The following is a 16320-nucleotide window of genomic DNA, read 5'->3' as shown; positions in this document are numbered from 1 at the left end:
TCTAGACCTTGCAGCACATTTGAGCAGCTTTTATTGCCACCAAGCAGGTGATGTGAGAATTTCAGTTATTCTGCTAAATTTCCTACTTAAATTCCAAAAATTCAGTAAAAAAAAAAAAAAGAGAAAAGGGCATTTATTAAAGACAGAAATGCATAAATGTTTGGCACACAGAGCTTTGACCTCAGTATTAATGCAGAAAAGTTAAGATTTACTTTTCCCCTCCACATGCTTGGTTGTCAGCCAGTAGAACATTTGTTCAGTTCTTTAATGCATCTCACACTTGCTAATTAGTTGTACTTTTTCCAATTTGTGTGGTTTTAAATAGAGGAAAAAGAAGACCTGAAGATATCCATCCTGAAGTTTCAGCATTCTTTTGTTGGATTTTTAAGTCTTTTATCTTGCTAACTAGCTTTTAGCTGGTTAGCATAATTTTTTGTTACCATTAGTTCTGAAATTAGCATTTTTAGCAACTTCTAATGATTTATTCTTTGTAATTGTTCTTCTGGGTCAGCAGTGGGCAACTTGTTCCAGAAAGGACCAAGAGGTGATTTCACTGATTAACTGATTCCACCTGCTGAAAGTGATGTTAACCTGCTGGAGTCAGTGTCTGTAAAGAAAACCTGCACCCTCTCAGCCCTTTCTGGAACATGTTGCCCAGCCCTGTTCTTCAGGCTAATAAACACCAAACCCACCGCCAGGTGGCAGTAGTGCTGAAAGACAACACCCAGAGAGGGAGGTTATTAAGAGGAACAAACCCACCAACAGCGTTTGACCTTCGTGAAGGACGCGGCTCTGTAACCAGAGTGTGAAGACAGAAACTGTGAAGGAGTTTAATCAACAGCAGCAACTGACTGACAACTTTGTTTTTATTGGAGGCCACAAACATACAAAGAAGACGGTCCCAACAACCGATACGCAGAGGGGGGGGGTCAAAAGATGACAAAAATCTAAAGAGGAGGCTGCAGAATCATCAGAACTACAAAAAGAATTAAAACACTTCACGTGGCTACAAAAAAAAAAAAAAAAAAAAAAAAAAAAAGCAGAGCAGACAGGAGACAGACACACGTGTCTGGAGTCCTCTGTCCAAACTCAAATTATATATATAACAAACTCCTTTTCCTTACAGGTGGAGAGGTATTTTTTTGGGTGGGGGACAACAAAACGTCAATATTCAGAGGAGCTTTCTTCCAAACAAACTGACGCACACCGAGTGCGGGACACATTCAGCCAACGGCCCGTCTCCGGTTTACTGACAAAGAATCAACATAAAGCACTGCTTTCAGGTTTCAGTCTTCAACAATCAGCTGCAGCTCAGAACATCTGTGGACAGACAGGGGGCGGGGCTAATTCTGGGGCGGAGGAGGGGGAGGAGCAGGCGGCATGCCGAAAGGAGGCATGCCCGGAACCCCCATCCCCATCATGGTGACAAAGTTGGAAGGGTCCATCGGCGGCGGGGGTGGTGGGGGGGCGTACATCATACCGCTTGAGCCTGGTGGGGGCGGAGGAGGAGGCGGAGCACCGGGGGGCAACGGGGGCTGGACTCCTGGGGGAGGCGGCATGGATGGGGTTCCCATGGGTGGCGGCGGCTGGGTCCCAGAGGCCGCAGGCTGCTGAGTCTGTTGCCATGGCGGCAGGGTGCCCGTGCCAGGGCTGGACGTGGTGGTGGTATCTGCAACGAGGAGGCGGGACAGACAGATGCTGGTTAACACCCCATTAACACAAAGTTCATATCAAACAGGGAGGAGGAGTAACAGGAAGACAGAGGACAGGAACAGCCAGTAAACTGTTTTTTTCTTTTTTACTGTCACTTTTGGTACTCTGTGTGCTTCTTACCCTGTGTGCTGCTATACAATGCTGCTGGAACCTCAATTTCCCTGAGAGAGTCTTCCCAAGGAATCAATAGTTTCATCTTATCTAATCTAAATACACCTCAAAGCACCTGCTCCGGGAAAAAAAAACAAAAAAAAAAAACACGTAGAAGCTCCTGAATACCTAATGTCCTACCTGCCCGTACCTAATGTTCTGGCCAGGCCTTTATTTCAAACACTCATTGTTCTTACTCTGTTGCCAGGGCAACGGTGAACTTGCTGCCATACTGCTGGTTGGAGGTGGAGGCGGAGCCTGCTGTTGCCATGGTGGCAGCGGTCCGGAAGGGGGAGGGGGTGGCTGGCTGCTGGGAGGAGGGGGTGGAGGTGGCATCATGCCCATGGGAGGTGGCAGGAGGCCTAGAGGAGGAGAAAAAAAAAAGAAGCTGTCAGTCAAAACTCAGAACAAGTCTCTGCACGCAACCCGGACCACAAATACTAAATCCTTTACCCATCGGGTGTCCGTGAGGTCCTGGACCCTGACCCATGGGGGGAGGAGGGGGCTGCATCCAGGGGGGAGGCATACCGTTTGGGTTGGGGGGCATGGGGGGGCCTCCCATGTTTGGCATGGGGGGAGGGAAACTGTGAGGTCCTGCGGGGCCAGTGGGGCCTCCGGGCATGCCGTGGAAGTTCCTGTTTTCTGCCGGGCTGGAGCTCATCCAGGGGGGTCGGTTCTGCGGTACAGGGACACGTCAGAGTTCATGCTAACACTCAACGTGCACGTAGGTGTGTGTGTGTCTGACTGACCGGCGGCGGCTGAGTGGTGCTGGGCGCTGAGACGCGAGGGGCCCCTCCCTGGGCGCTGACGTGCCCGCCCCCTGAGGTGGGGACGGGAGCCTCCCCCAGCTCTGCCATCAGGGACAGATACTCCTTGTCCATCCGGGCTTTGTCCTGGGCCGACTGTGGCGGCTCTCCGGCGCCACCAGCAGCTCTATGGGCAGCAAACGAACTAGAAAACCCAAAAGAAACAGTCAGAATCAGCGCTGCTCTCAGCAGGACAGCAGTCACAGCGCCACCTAGTCATCACCTGGTGTACTTGCAGTCAGAGGAGATGTGTCCAGCACCGCCACATTTGGTGCAGAGCGTGGTGTTGGTGATGCTGCGCGGCTCCGAGTTCTGCCATGGACGAAGAATCCTGCAACCGTTCAGCACAATGAGCTCGATAAGACACCGTCTATAAGGACAGCTAGCACAGCGATAAAAACTGCATCGTCCGTTTGATGCCTCACTCTGGAGTCGCCGTGTGTCAGTCACCTGTTGTCGTCTTCCCGCAGCGTGCCGTTGAGCCTGGCGAGCTCCCGCAGCTGCATCTTACGGAGGTCGTTCTGATCCTCGGGCGTCTCGATACCTTGCTTCAGGATGTTGCGGATCTGTGGGGACAACGTTAGTTAGCTACACAGAGCATTCACGCTAACTTCCTTTGAGTGAGCGGCTGAAGCGTGAACCTGCTCCACAGCTTTCTTCACGTTCTCCATGGTGTTGGCAGTGACCAGCGCATGCAGAGGCTCGTCCTCGCCCGGCAGCATCTGTCCGTCCTTCCGGCCAACCTTCCCCTCCTTCACAGAACCTTTGCCTCGGATCATGATCTTGGCACAGCACTCTTTCTCAATGTTCTTCAGGGTGTTTCCACTGTGAGAGCAGTCAGGCAGAAACAGAAGAAGAAGAAAAACCACCCCGATTATTATGTTTCAGCAAAGAGTGGAGTCCAGCCAGGCGTCGGTCCCGCTCACCGTGGTCCAATCAGCAGACCCACGAAGTTGATCTCGGGGTACTCGTCTTGGGGGATCATGACTTTGTCGTTGACTCTTGTAGCAGGAGGTCTGAAAAACACAGACGCGTTTCAAAGATGGTAGAAATGACACAGGAGGACTGCCACATGCAACGATGTCGCCGCCATCGTGTACATGGAGCAGTACGGGCGGTTTGTTCCCGCCCTACAAACGGCGCTTTAACTGTGGCACCTGAAAACATAAACACAATCATACTTATAGTCTGCCGGAGGCTTGAACTCAGGATTGAGGCCAACCATCTCGGTGATGAGCGAGTGCCGCTCCTCTTCGATCTTCTTCCGCGTGCGATACTCACGGGTGTTCAAGCGTTTGCCCTCGCTGTTGTAGATGGGCTCTGGAGAGGGGGACCTGCAAATGGTGGCAGACAAAAGACAACAAAGACATTGTCAGCATTCCTTCAGCAGTGGCGCCGCTCCGTTAGCAATCACACCGGCTCGCTACAGCTAAATACACATTTATTAATAATAATAATAATAATAAAAAGAAACGCAACTAGCTGGTTATTCACTCATAGCTGACAGAAACAAACATCTGCTCCCAGATAAACTGAGTCTGAGACACACTGTTAGCTTAAGAATCAGCTTTAAGAGAAAAAATAAAGCTCGCGTGTGTGGTTTCCATCTTACAACAAAGAGCTGAGAGCTAAACCTGCACACAGGAGTGTGCTGGCTCAGAAAGGAAAGCTGCAGCCAGAAAAGTAACAAAATTAAAGAATCCAGAGCAAAAGTGGCGATTCTAAGCAGAAAGGCCGGCTTTGAGACTTGCTTGGCGCCGACGTGGCGGTAGAGGTCCGTGCCTCCCCCTGGACGCTGAAAACCTGTGGCGCTGCGTTAAGGAGGCTCTGTGCTTGAAAAAGGGTTGTTAGGCTGACCAGGGGTAATTTGGGTTAGAGAAAAGGAATTAGGATTAGACGTCCACCTTTTCCTACGCTCTCCCATCAGAGAGCCACATTAGAGTCCACGTGGGGGGGGGGGGGGGGGGGTTTGGTGTGTGCCTGAAACTTCCACCAGTGACAACCTGAAACATACAGTACCCAGCGGGTTCTGTCACATCCAAGTGGGAAGCCATTATTTTTTGTTGTGTGTGTTTTTTTTTTTAAACCTCTGGAATCGACTTTTTTGTTGCTGTAGAAATGTTTGATAATTAAAGAGACCTACATCATGAATGGAGGAAGGGACTTCAGCTAACAAAAAGATTCATGTCACACATTCCCAAAAGCATAGTTCCAACTTTTTTTTTTCTGGGAATAAATCCGACACGTTTTCCTTTGATAAAACATGGCGTCACTCAAAAAAGGCAAAGCATCATCCGCTGATGGAACCTCCTCCTTCTGCAGGTTTGTTTGTCGTTAAAAAAAAAAAGTTATCAAATATCACAGAAGGGATTATCATCTGTCAGAGTTTAAATTATGATTAAAATGTACTGTCCAAAATGTGCCCGAGGGTTTAGGGAGGTGAAAAACCCAGAACCCTTTTATACAGTGAACACCTGAATTCATGTTATCACACAGAGTGAACCCACAGAGGGTCCAGGGAACTTCAACAACAGGCACAGTTACTGAAGGCCGTCGTCCAGCTCCCACAAGCACAACGTACGGCTGACAACATTTGCATAAACGTCCTGCGTTCAGTGCACTGTTCAGCGACTCACTCACCCCCCCACGGATACCGGATTTTCCGGAGTACAAGTAGCTGCTGTGTGTCTGTGGGAGGTCCTGGAACTTCTGTTTTATTTTTTCTCTTCTTTTTAACAGGTGCAACTTGTACTCTGGAAAATATGGTACACACTTAAAAATAAACAAATAAAAGAAGGTCATGATCAAAAATGAGTGGGCTGAAGACTTCTGTAATCCACTGTAAATACATGCAACTGATGCAAATCTTCAACATCTGTCAATCAGACGTTTGCTTCAATCTTATCGATACACACAGACCATAAAAAAAAAAAAAACCACACACACACACCAAACAGGACTTATGAGTACTAATCTGACACCAGCAAGGCACCACTGAACATACCAGCATGATGGTGCCACACTGGTTTTAGTCTAAGCAAGCCATCAACGATCTACTCAGAATGAAACACAGTTTTGAGTTCCCGCTGATACCCAAACACTTCCAGAAACGGTTTAGCAACAAACCATTTAAAGGTGTAAAATATGAGCTGTAAATATAATGATATAATAAATAAAATAATAAATAATAATAAATAAATAAATAATATAATAAATAAATATAATAATGCTTACAGATGGCAGTGTTATTAAAAAGGCTGCATTGGACAACAGGACACACGAAGGTAAAACCTTCTGGAGCTGGCATTGAAAGACACTAAAGAAGTCCAATTTCACCAAGAAGATTGAAGAAACGGGTTTGTGCACAGCTGAGCGGCTTCGAACAAGCTTACGATACGTCTACACTGAGGACGTGACACCACAGGTAAAGAGCCACCAACTGCATAGGTGTCACATGATGTAGCCACAAAACTTCACTCTTAACCCTCTGGAGTCATCTGACCAGGAGACGTGCCAAAGTCACATGGCCGAATTAAGTGGATCCAATACACCACAATCTGAGTCTCCGTTTGAATGTGTGTTTAAAGTGCAGACTTCAAACTATATACCAGTTTTTAAAATTGTGTTGATGGGCCTAGTACACCTTGAATCATGATTAATAATTTCCACTTTGCTTTTTCCAGAATATTATGGTAATTTTTGGTGCCCAAACAGGACTTTCACTTCCTTGCTCTCCCTTCTCTCACTGGAGTAATTGCATGGGAAGAAGAAAACATGACTTCCCCATTATCATTGGTGGAAATTGCATGACCTAAACCAATCAAAATCACCAACCCACAAATTTGGTTGCTGAGGAGATCCTGGCAAAAGCCACCAACAGTAGACTAAGGTGCCAGCACTGCCTCCAAGTGGACAACAGGAGTGTCACTCCTGGTCAGGCCTGCGTCCCATCTGTATTGTTTCGACAGAAATTGTTTTTTGAGTGGCACAAAAAAATTTGAGTCCCATCTTACTGCTTTGTAAGTAGTTGTGCAAAAAACAACTGAAGCATTTCTTTGTATTGTAAATAGTAATAAATAATAAATGTAGTAAGTAGTAAGTAATAAATGTTTGCTACATTTGTACATGTTTTGAAATTTGCAATTTATATTTGCATTATAAAAACAGTTTGTTAAAGATATTTGTGATTTTCACAGTAAAAATTAAAAAGTTATTTTTTTCTACATGGATTTTATGTTTTTTTGTGTGAATTTAGGCTCACTGTTAATACAGAATGAAATAAAAGCTAATGTCACACAGGCGAGGTTGTGCTGAAGAAAATTACACCAAACAAGGTAAAGTTTTTGTTAAGGTAATTTAAAGGCAAACCCAAAAGTAGTCAAAAATGGCCAATTATACCCTTGACCCCAGAGGGTTAAACAACCTTCAATCAGGCTTCTGAATGCCATCCTCACCACAGATTTAAAAAATAAATAAATAAATAATAATATATGCCTCGTGATTGATAGAAATACCTCAAGAGGAAACAGTTGGGTATCAGTAGGACACGAGCTTTAGCTCAACTAAATGTTAATGATTAATGCACAAGTTCACTTTTCAAATGTTTATGTTTAGTTAAGTATACTGTTATTTATTAAAAAGATAAGCCCACGTGAAGGACAATACCAGGTGATTCTCTCGGTTTGGGTATCAGAAGAAAGAAAGTCCAATTGGCGGGTTGCTACGTAGAACTGGCATTGAGAACTCTGCCCCTCCCACATTAACTGAGTCAGACAAAACATAGTAAGCTAGAACCATGTAACAGAGCTAGCTAAAATCTTACATTTTCCAGCTAACTACTATGTAATGTGAAATTCAGGCTAATTCACAAATATACTCAACATTTGTCTTTGAAAAAGAAAAAAAAAAAAGTCAAGAAGGTAGAGAAAATGTTACTGTTGGTGGGTTTAATCTTTTTCCGACCTGTCCTCAGGGTTAACAGGGATTCCCAGGTCTCCTGTACGCAGTTTACGAGTCAGGTCTTCAATCTGCAGTTGGACTGGAAGAATTCAGGTTAGGAAAGAAAACAAGGACGGAGAGAAATGTGGTTATCACAGAAATATCAAAGAGACAACACTCTTCACATCAGAGTACCGTCTCATTACTGAGGTAAAAGCCTGTTAAGTTAAAAACAAAAACATTTCACAGCAGAAATCCAAGGCATTAAACCCTCTTATTGACACCACATTAATGACATTACACAACAGCATCGAGAAGCAAACACAGAAAACTTCACTTTTCAAAAATGTCTCACTTAAAGCAACCCAAACTATGATATTCTGAATGGTACAATGTTAGGACATGAGTGGACCAATATTTTTACAAATGACTGCACATCCATTAGGCCCCGTGTCTATATAGCATTTTATGTTTCAGGGTGAAAAAGTGCTGAGAGAGTGAGCACTCACAAAAGAGTAACACCAACAGTTTCAGCAGGGATGACAACAAATAAAGTAAAAAAAAAAAAAAAAAAAAAAAAGCCTGCACATAGGGCCTGTTTATATGCCAACAATACACCGCTAATGACTAGCATCTAATGTTCAGTTATTAAAAAGTTCTCGCCCTCAGCAGGAGCCAAGTGTGTCTAATCTGCTATCACAGGTGAGCTTTTTTTGTCTGCGTGGTGAGATTTTGAGTGACAAATGTCCAAAATAAACCTCTCCTCCTGGTTGCCAGAAGAAGAGCTGCAGCAACATCAGTGTCTTTCAGATATGTTTGGGAATTTTCAACTTAAAAGCACTTGGAGCAGCCACATAAAAAGACAACGATGGAGCCCGTGGGGAAAACGGGGAGCTATATGGACTCAGGGCCTAAAAGTTTAAAGCCTAAGCAGAGGGCTTCTGTCATGACGACTTGACTACAGCGTGAGGTGTTAAAAAGGACATGCCGAGTTGACATTCCTGACAAATCTATTTTCCACATTTCAGGGACCACAGCCGCTCTGCACCCCACAGGGCCTGTGGTTACACAGAAACAAATCTGACATTTAGAAAGCAATGGAAAAATATCACTCATCCCATGCACAGTGTGAAACCTCCCCTCTCCAGGGGTCAGTGGAATGATTATTCTCAAATTACACAGATGAATGATGCCGCACAGTGTGTTCATCTTAAAAACATTTCCTCAGATTGTTTTCGGGATCTACTGAATGAGAGAAGTGTGACAAAAGAAGGTAAGCACAAACAAATGTTTACATACCAAGGAAGACCAACCATTAACCAATGAGTGACCATCAATAACAACATCCGTTATTGACACAGGGACGCGTGTGCTTCAGAGCGCCCCACTGAGGGCCTATGAAGGCGGCGTGTTGGTGCCACACTGCTGCTGGAAGGCATATTGGAAAGCCAGAAACCAAATCCATGGTTGTTTGTCTTCACAGCACAATGACGAGTAACGTTGATGCCACTGAAGCAGCACTGCCCACACTTTCATCAAGATAATCAGCAGCATGTTAGGACATCGTGAGTAAGGCCGCCGCACACTTCATCAGACACCCTGGCTCTCGGACCAGGACACATGTTCCGCGCGGACAAGCTCGTCCACTGCCTGCCTTCGGAGACAGCAGTGGACAAGTGTCCCTTTGATTTATTATGTGGTCTCCTCGCATCCAACTGCTGGACAAATAGTTCAAATATATTTTAAGACAGCCCGAGTGGAAAGGGGAGAAGCTTTCAGGACTCAATTAGCAGATCTGAACTCTTCCGACAGGCTGTCTGCTGAAGTATGCTGCTGCCTTAATCCCTCCATGCAAGGAACAGTACTGATGACGTGTGTGTGTGTGTGTGTGGTGGTGGTGGGGAAACAGGCAAGACAGTGAACAGTGACCTGAAGCTGAGGGGGCGGTTACCAGCAAGCAGCAGCGTTTAATAATCTACCTGTGCTTAATGAGTGCCCGATGGTCTACAAACCACAGAGACAGTTTGGCATCATTAAAGACAAATCACCCGGACATGACAAACTGTGACTCTTCAACAGCTGGAGCACAGGTTGGGGGAGAAGCACACAGTCCCGTTCATTAGAAGCGTGGTTGAGAACTGACCAGACACCCCCAAAGCTTAAACACAGTTCATTAATGACACAAACCTGAAAAAATAAATAAATAAATAAAATAAAGGTCATACTAAAAATCAATTTACCTATATAAGCCCGCTCCTGATCCCGAGTCAGTCCAGGGGGGATGACGGTGGGCATGCCGGGGATGACGGTCTTCTGATCTGGTGTTTCACTGCTCCAACGGCTCTTCTTCCTGGGTTTCTTCCCAAAATCTAACCAAAATTTAAAAACCAAAAAAAAAAAAAAAAAAGCAGCCTGTGAATGTCAGAGCAGGGTTACAGGATTTAATGATATATTTTCTGTCATTTTATGTAAACTGTACAGGATTCATGACAGCTGGGAAAATCAAAATGTAGAAATCTTTATGCAAAGGACGGAAAAATAATTTGTCACTGAGCATATCGCTTAAGAGTTGGTTTCTTAATTTACAAGTAATGACTATTTTTCTCAGATTTCTATCCAATCAAAATTAAATAAACTGGTGGGGGCAGGTGTGTTTTTTTAGTTAAAGTGCAACTGAAAAAATTGTTTTGTGACGGTATGTGTTTTGTTTTGTGTATAATAAATAAATGAAGATCCTAAGATTATTTCGTCAAAATATTTGCCCTGCAGCGGCACGGTTTGGTCTCACAAGGCCAAAAACAGTGGAAATGCTGCAATCTCAGCGTGACGCCAGAGACACATCAGCAGGCTCACTGAGCTCAAAACCGCATCCGTCACTCAGAGAAAAGCCTTATTTTGTCAGCGCTTGAAAGCTCCAAACACCAGCAGAGAAGATAATGCGGCCAATCAGATCAGATCACAGGTGTGAGCCGAATAACCAATCTGAAGTAGTCAGAAAATAATAAAGAGCAACACCCTGTGATCATGTCTGGAATTTACCACGACTGACAACAGTTATTTATAATTTTAGCATTGTAAAGTTCTAGGTCTCTGAATGAACATTATTAGTGTTAACTAATTATTTTATATCTTCACAGGGTGCAACTTTAAAAACTCCTGCTGTCCACGTCAAATAAAGTTAGTAGTCAGCATTAAACACGTCACAATCTGACATCTATCCCACAGATTCTGACTAAAATAAAAAAAGAATATCCACCTCTATACTGCAGTCATTTTTCATCTAATGCTCCCACTGTTTGTTTGATTCGTCAGCATTAAAGCTGCAGGCTGCGCCGCCACACACAGGAACTGAGACGCACACTGACGTCTCAGGACCGAGTCGTCTTCGATTGGCTGTGAGCAACAGATACTGATAACTTTGTAATTCATCACTGTGACTGTTTTGTAACTGTAGGACAGTGGCTTACTAAATGCAGCCACTGCGTTTCTGGCTCACAGACCACATCTGGCCCCGCCCCCTTTTCTTTTAATCTGCATCACCAAGACAGTGTTGCCAACTTTCTCACTAAACCTGGTGACTTTCCAACCCCCCGACAACTTATTTTCTTTAGCGACAAATCTAGCTACTTTTCCTGGTGTCACTGGAGACTCCCTGGTGTTTGGCGACTCAGATCTAGTCTCTGTTCTCACTGAGCAGCAGCGGGTCTCCCCGCCTCCGATGCTGCTGCAGAGCCAGAGAGCCCTATTGCAAAGCAGTGAGCGGAGAGATAGCTACAATCCTCCGCGTTCAAACACGCACACGTAACGCCGCCCTGGCTGTTCCTGGACTGAGTGGCAAACCTGACTCAGACTCGGTCAGCTTTTACCTCGTTTGCTGCGCTGTGACTAATTAGTCTTCAGACTGTGAGGATCCCTGGCCTTGAGAAGTTGTGTTATTTTGAGAAGGGATAGCCAATTTTAATGGCACAATAAACAAACAAACCAACAATCCAGTTTATTTGTAGTTCAATATTATGAAGGTGTTTTTACTCACAAATGCACAAACATGCTGAAATGCCAGCAGCTTAATGCTAACTTTAACACTGAAAACGCCATAGACATGCTAACATGTTAGCATCTGCGTTAGCATAAAATACATCTGTCAACTGTTTCAGAAGACCATAACAGGTCAGTTTAACATAAAAAAGGTAAATACTCCTCACAGACATATGCTCTTTAGGGTTTTATTTGGGAAAAATTAAGATAAAGCAAAATAAAACAAATGAAACCAACGAAGCAGCAGCTTGAAGCACTCCATCGGCTCAAGAGTCAAAGCAAAGCTCGGTTGATTATATGGAAGAAACAAAACATTTGCGGTAAAACAAAGTTATTTAGCAACTAACTGATGACTAAGTTAGTCGATAACTATTTTAATCGATTAACTCGATTAGTTGTTTCAGCTCTACTGTCAAAATGGGTTTTTTTCCCCAACAAATAAATTAACAGTAAAATGAACAAAGGACGAGTTCACAATAACGGTCACAGTGTTATCATATAAATAGAAAGAGATAGAAAAAAAAGTTGTACAATAACAAAAGTAAAGACATTCTTTAACATTAATTCTCTTCAAAAAAATTCCTTACAGAGCATGGGGAGAGCCTATAAGCTTAAAACTGCTTTTATATTGTTCAAATTCAGCCAGAAGTCTGTATAAATTCCTTTTCAATGTGCTACATTTATGAGTATAGAATTTACCAAACAATATTAAAACGTTGATAATGTATTCAGTGATCTCTGTCATATTTTTCCCTGCTGCATCTGTGACATCATTTATTGTCTTCTGGTGATTTTTAGGACAGCCAATAGCTACTTTTCTTAATGAGCAGTTAACACTTCACCAAAACGCCTGGAAAATGTGGGAGGGATTCCACCAATAAACATGCACTCTAAATTTTGCTCATACAAAAATATAGAATTGCTTGGAGCAACAGAGTCGGCAGCAAACTTTAACGTTGTTCGATTTTTGGTATATTTGTTCGTTTATATCTTAGATTTCTAATCTCAATGGAGGCTTTTACCAGGTTTTATATACTTTTATACACAAGGCTCGGCGGATCAGGGTTAACCAATCAGAATGCACGCTGGTTGCCACGTGACAACGACCAGCCAGTCAGCAGCACTTCTCTCTCTCCCTGTCAGTTCCCCGTTTTCTTGAGTCGTTTTATGGAGGTGGTGGTGTAGCGGTTTGCACGCTGGACCGGGACGTTCGCTTCCTCCGCACTGGCACTCTGAACACCAGTGCCGGGGAGGAGTGAGAGACACGTGCCGTGGGTCCTTTGGGGAACAAGCTTCGCGCTTTCGTTGGCTACCCACGTTAAATATGATCCTCTTCTTACTAAAACGTGTCTGAAGGTTGACTGACTCAAACACGGTATAAAATCCAACACCGCAAACTAGCCGTCTCTCTCAAATATAACGATGAAAAAAAAGTTAATTGTTTACATAGGAATCATGAATAACGTTGAGAACGGAGAAAAAAAAGTTCTTAATTATATTAAAACAGAAAAACAAAAAAAAGGGGGGGGGGTTTAAGGACATATCAAGTCCGTTAGCGTTAGCTTAGCCAGCCTGCTGCTGTTTGCTAACTAGCCGCCTCCATTTTGTGTTAGCCACGTTAGCTTAGCCGCGCGGCCTGACCACACTTACCCGCTTTGGACATTCCGGACATCATAGCTGGCTGAACCTGAGCGGAGAAGCCCGCCGCGGGGCCGAACTGCACGCAGGCCGGGTTGGCCAGGGGGTTCTGGAAGGCCTGCAGCGGGGGGAAAGAGGCGGGGGGCGGCGTGGGCATCAGGCCGTTCCCCGGCCCGGAGTCGAAGCCGCGTTTAGCACCGATACTCGGGTGCAGCTTCCCCAGAGGAGTGGCGTTCGCGCCCGTAGCCATTCTCAGCGGCCCTCCGACGCTGGCGTTGGCGAGAAAAGTCAAACAAAAAGAGGAGAATCAGGAGCCGAAGCGCGCAACACAGAGACACCTTCAATAACGCCAAAATGGCGGCTAGTGGAGAAAAAGAACACAAAGGACTGTTCTAGATGTGGGACGATCGCGCTGCTACAGGAAGCACTGCTATTGGCCAGCTCTTCATGACGTCTTCGAAATCAAAACAATGATTGGATCAGCTCCGTGTCAATCCAGCGATAACCCGCGGGCCGAGGTGCGTTCGCGGTCGCCTCCGTACCGTCCGTCCGCCCGGCAGACGTGAGCAGAACGCGGACAGGAAACAGTCTGTTTTCCGTTCCGTCCGTGAAGTAGCTGCTGATCTGACGGTTTGCCGTCTGTTTTATTTATTGAATGAAAAGCTGAAGAATTAAAAAGTGGACATTCTTTTAACAACAGTCTTATGCCAGAGAAAGGAAACTTGATTTTCCTGCTTCATTCATTTTTATTTGTTAAAAAAACACTGTACAGTCTGAGCAAGTAAACAAACAGGTGTAAACAATTATTAACAAAGAAAATAAATCTTGAAATAAAATACAACTCCAAACATAAGTCTTGGTTTGTGTTTCATTCTGTTGAGCACATCAGGAAAGAACTGACAGTTTACTGCACAATAAAGAAATGCGCTGCCGGGTGATTTTATTTTTGATTATTTTTTAAACTATTTCCCACTCTGTGACGCTGTCATTCCTTCACACAACACTTAAAAGACGTTTTGACGTTTCAGATGTCATTTGGTTCTGTTCTGTCCAACAGTGGGGGGGTGTTGCTGCATTTGAACGTTGGGCACAGGTCAGTCCAACACCCGGCCCTCCTCTTCTGCAGCTGAGTCTGTGTAACCGCGCAGAATGTGGTTTTGTCTCGTCTTGTTAAAAAATGCAGACATCCTCAGAAAACACATCGTGTTGAAGACAGCGGATGTTACCATAAAATCTTAGTGTGCGTTCTGCTTTAATGCTGCATCACAGAGTGTGAATGACCTTTACCCCAGACCGCGGCAGACCTCCGACTTCTGGACTCGTTACAGATACGTCCCTATGATTCTTTCTGTCTTTGGGCAGGGACGTGCACACACACACACACACCCATTTCTTAAAAAACAACAACAAAAAAAGTTCTGGAACACTGGTTTGTCCAACCCAGTTGGTTCCGAGTCCAAAGCCGGCACTGCTTCTGGACAAGCAAAATTAACACAAGACTTCTTATTTGCACAGTAAAGTTTTAATCTCCTGACCCACCTGAGTGGAAGTCAGGAGGATAAGTGTAAGTTCTTATTGTTCTTAGTGAAGCAGATGGTGATTTGAGCACAAATACTCCCCAGCACCGCTTACTGCACACCGCTGACCTACTGGCCTGCAGATTTTTTTTTTTTAATGAAGTAAAGCGAGCTGTGATCTTTTCATTCTGTTTTTTTTTTAATGAAGTAAAGCGAGCTGTGATCTTTTCATCCTGTTTTTTTTTTATGAAGTAAAGCGAGCTGTGATCTTTTCATCCTGTTTTTTTTTTATGAAGTAAAGCGAGCTGTGATCTTTTCATCCTGTTTTTTTTTTTATGAAGTAAAGCGAGCTGTGATCTTTTCATCCTGTTTTTTTTTTATGAAGTAAAGCGAGCTGTGATCTTTTCATCCTGTTTTTTTTTTATGAAGTAAAGCGAGCTGTGATCTTTTCATCCTGTTTTTTTTTTATGAAGTAAAGCGAGCTGTGATCTTTTCATCCTGTTTTTTTTTTATGAAGTAAAGCGAGCTGTGATCTTTTCATCCTGTTTTTTTTTTATGAAGTAAAGCGAGCTGTGATCTTTTCATCCTGTTTTTTTTTTATGAAGTAAAGCGAGCTGTGATCTTTTCATCCTGTTTTTTTTTTATGAAGTAAAGCGAGCTGTGATCTTTTCATTCTGTTTTTTTTTTATGAAGTAAAGCGAGCTGTGATCTTTTCATCCTGTTTTTTTTTTATGAAGTAAAGCGAGCTGTGATCTTTTCATCCTGTTTTTTTTTTATGAAGTAAAGCGAGCTGTGATCTTTTCATCCTGTTTTTTTTTTATGAAGTAAAGCGAGCTGTGATCTTTTCATCCTGTTTTTTTTTATGAAGTAAAGCGAGCTGTGATCTTTTCATCCTGTTTTTTTTTTTATGAAGTAAAGCGAGCTGTGATCTTTTCATCCTGTTTTTTTTTTATGAAGTAAAGCGAGCTGTGATCTTTTCATCCTGTTTTTTTTTATGAAGTAAAGCGAGCTGTGATCTTTTCATCCTGTGTTTTTTTATGAAGTAAAGCGAGCTGTGATCTTTTCATCCTGTTTTTTTTTTATGAAGTAAAGCGAGCTGTGATCTTTTCATCCTGTTTTTTTTTATGAAGTAAAGCGAGCTGTGATTTTTTCATCCTGTTTTTTTTTTATGAAGTAAAGCGAGCTGTGATCTTTTCATCCTGTTTTTTTTTTATGAAGTAAAGCGAGCTGTGATCTTTTCATCCTGTTTTTTTTTTATGAAGTAAAGCGAGCTGTGATCTTTTCATCCTGTTTTTTTTTTATGAAGTAAAGCGAGCTGTGATCTTTTCATCCTGTTTTTTTTTTATGAAGTAAAGCGAGCTGTGATCTTTTCATCCTGTTTTTTTTTATGAAGTAAAGCGAGCTGTGATCTTTTCATCCTGTTTTTTTTTATGAAGTAAAGCGAGCTGTGATCTTTTCATCCTGTTTTTTTTTTTTGAAGTAAAGCGAGCTGTGATCTTTTCATCCTTTTTTTTTTTTATGAA

At 43.5% G+C, this 16320-nt stretch overlaps 1 protein-coding gene across 1 annotated transcript; it reads right to left on the bottom strand.

Annotated features, from left to right (window-relative positions):
- Window positions 1-1084: 1084 nt before the first annotated feature.
- On the bottom strand, window positions 1085-13530 carry sf1 (splicing factor 1). Its single transcript, XM_034165259.1, has 12 exons — window positions 13293-13530; window positions 9848-9976; window positions 7632-7707; window positions 3851-4003; window positions 3596-3685; window positions 3311-3494; window positions 3120-3235; window positions 2893-3000; window positions 2613-2814; window positions 2317-2539; window positions 2061-2225; window positions 1085-1669 (listed from the first exon to the last, which is right to left on the bottom strand). The coding sequence occupies exons 1-12, from the start codon at window positions 13528-13530 to the stop codon at window positions 1344-1346; spliced, it is 2010 nt and encodes a 669-aa protein (XP_034021150.1). The 3' UTR covers window positions 1085-1343.
- Between the last annotated feature and the right edge of the window lie 2790 nt (window positions 13531-16320).

Source organism: Thalassophryne amazonica, unplaced genomic scaffold (genome assembly GCF_902500255.1).
Source record: "Thalassophryne amazonica unplaced genomic scaffold, fThaAma1.1, whole genome shotgun sequence".
NCBI classification, from domain to species: Eukaryota; Metazoa; Chordata; class Actinopteri; order Batrachoidiformes; family Batrachoididae; genus Thalassophryne; species Thalassophryne amazonica.
This window is presented reverse-complemented; position numbering and strand designations above follow the sequence as displayed.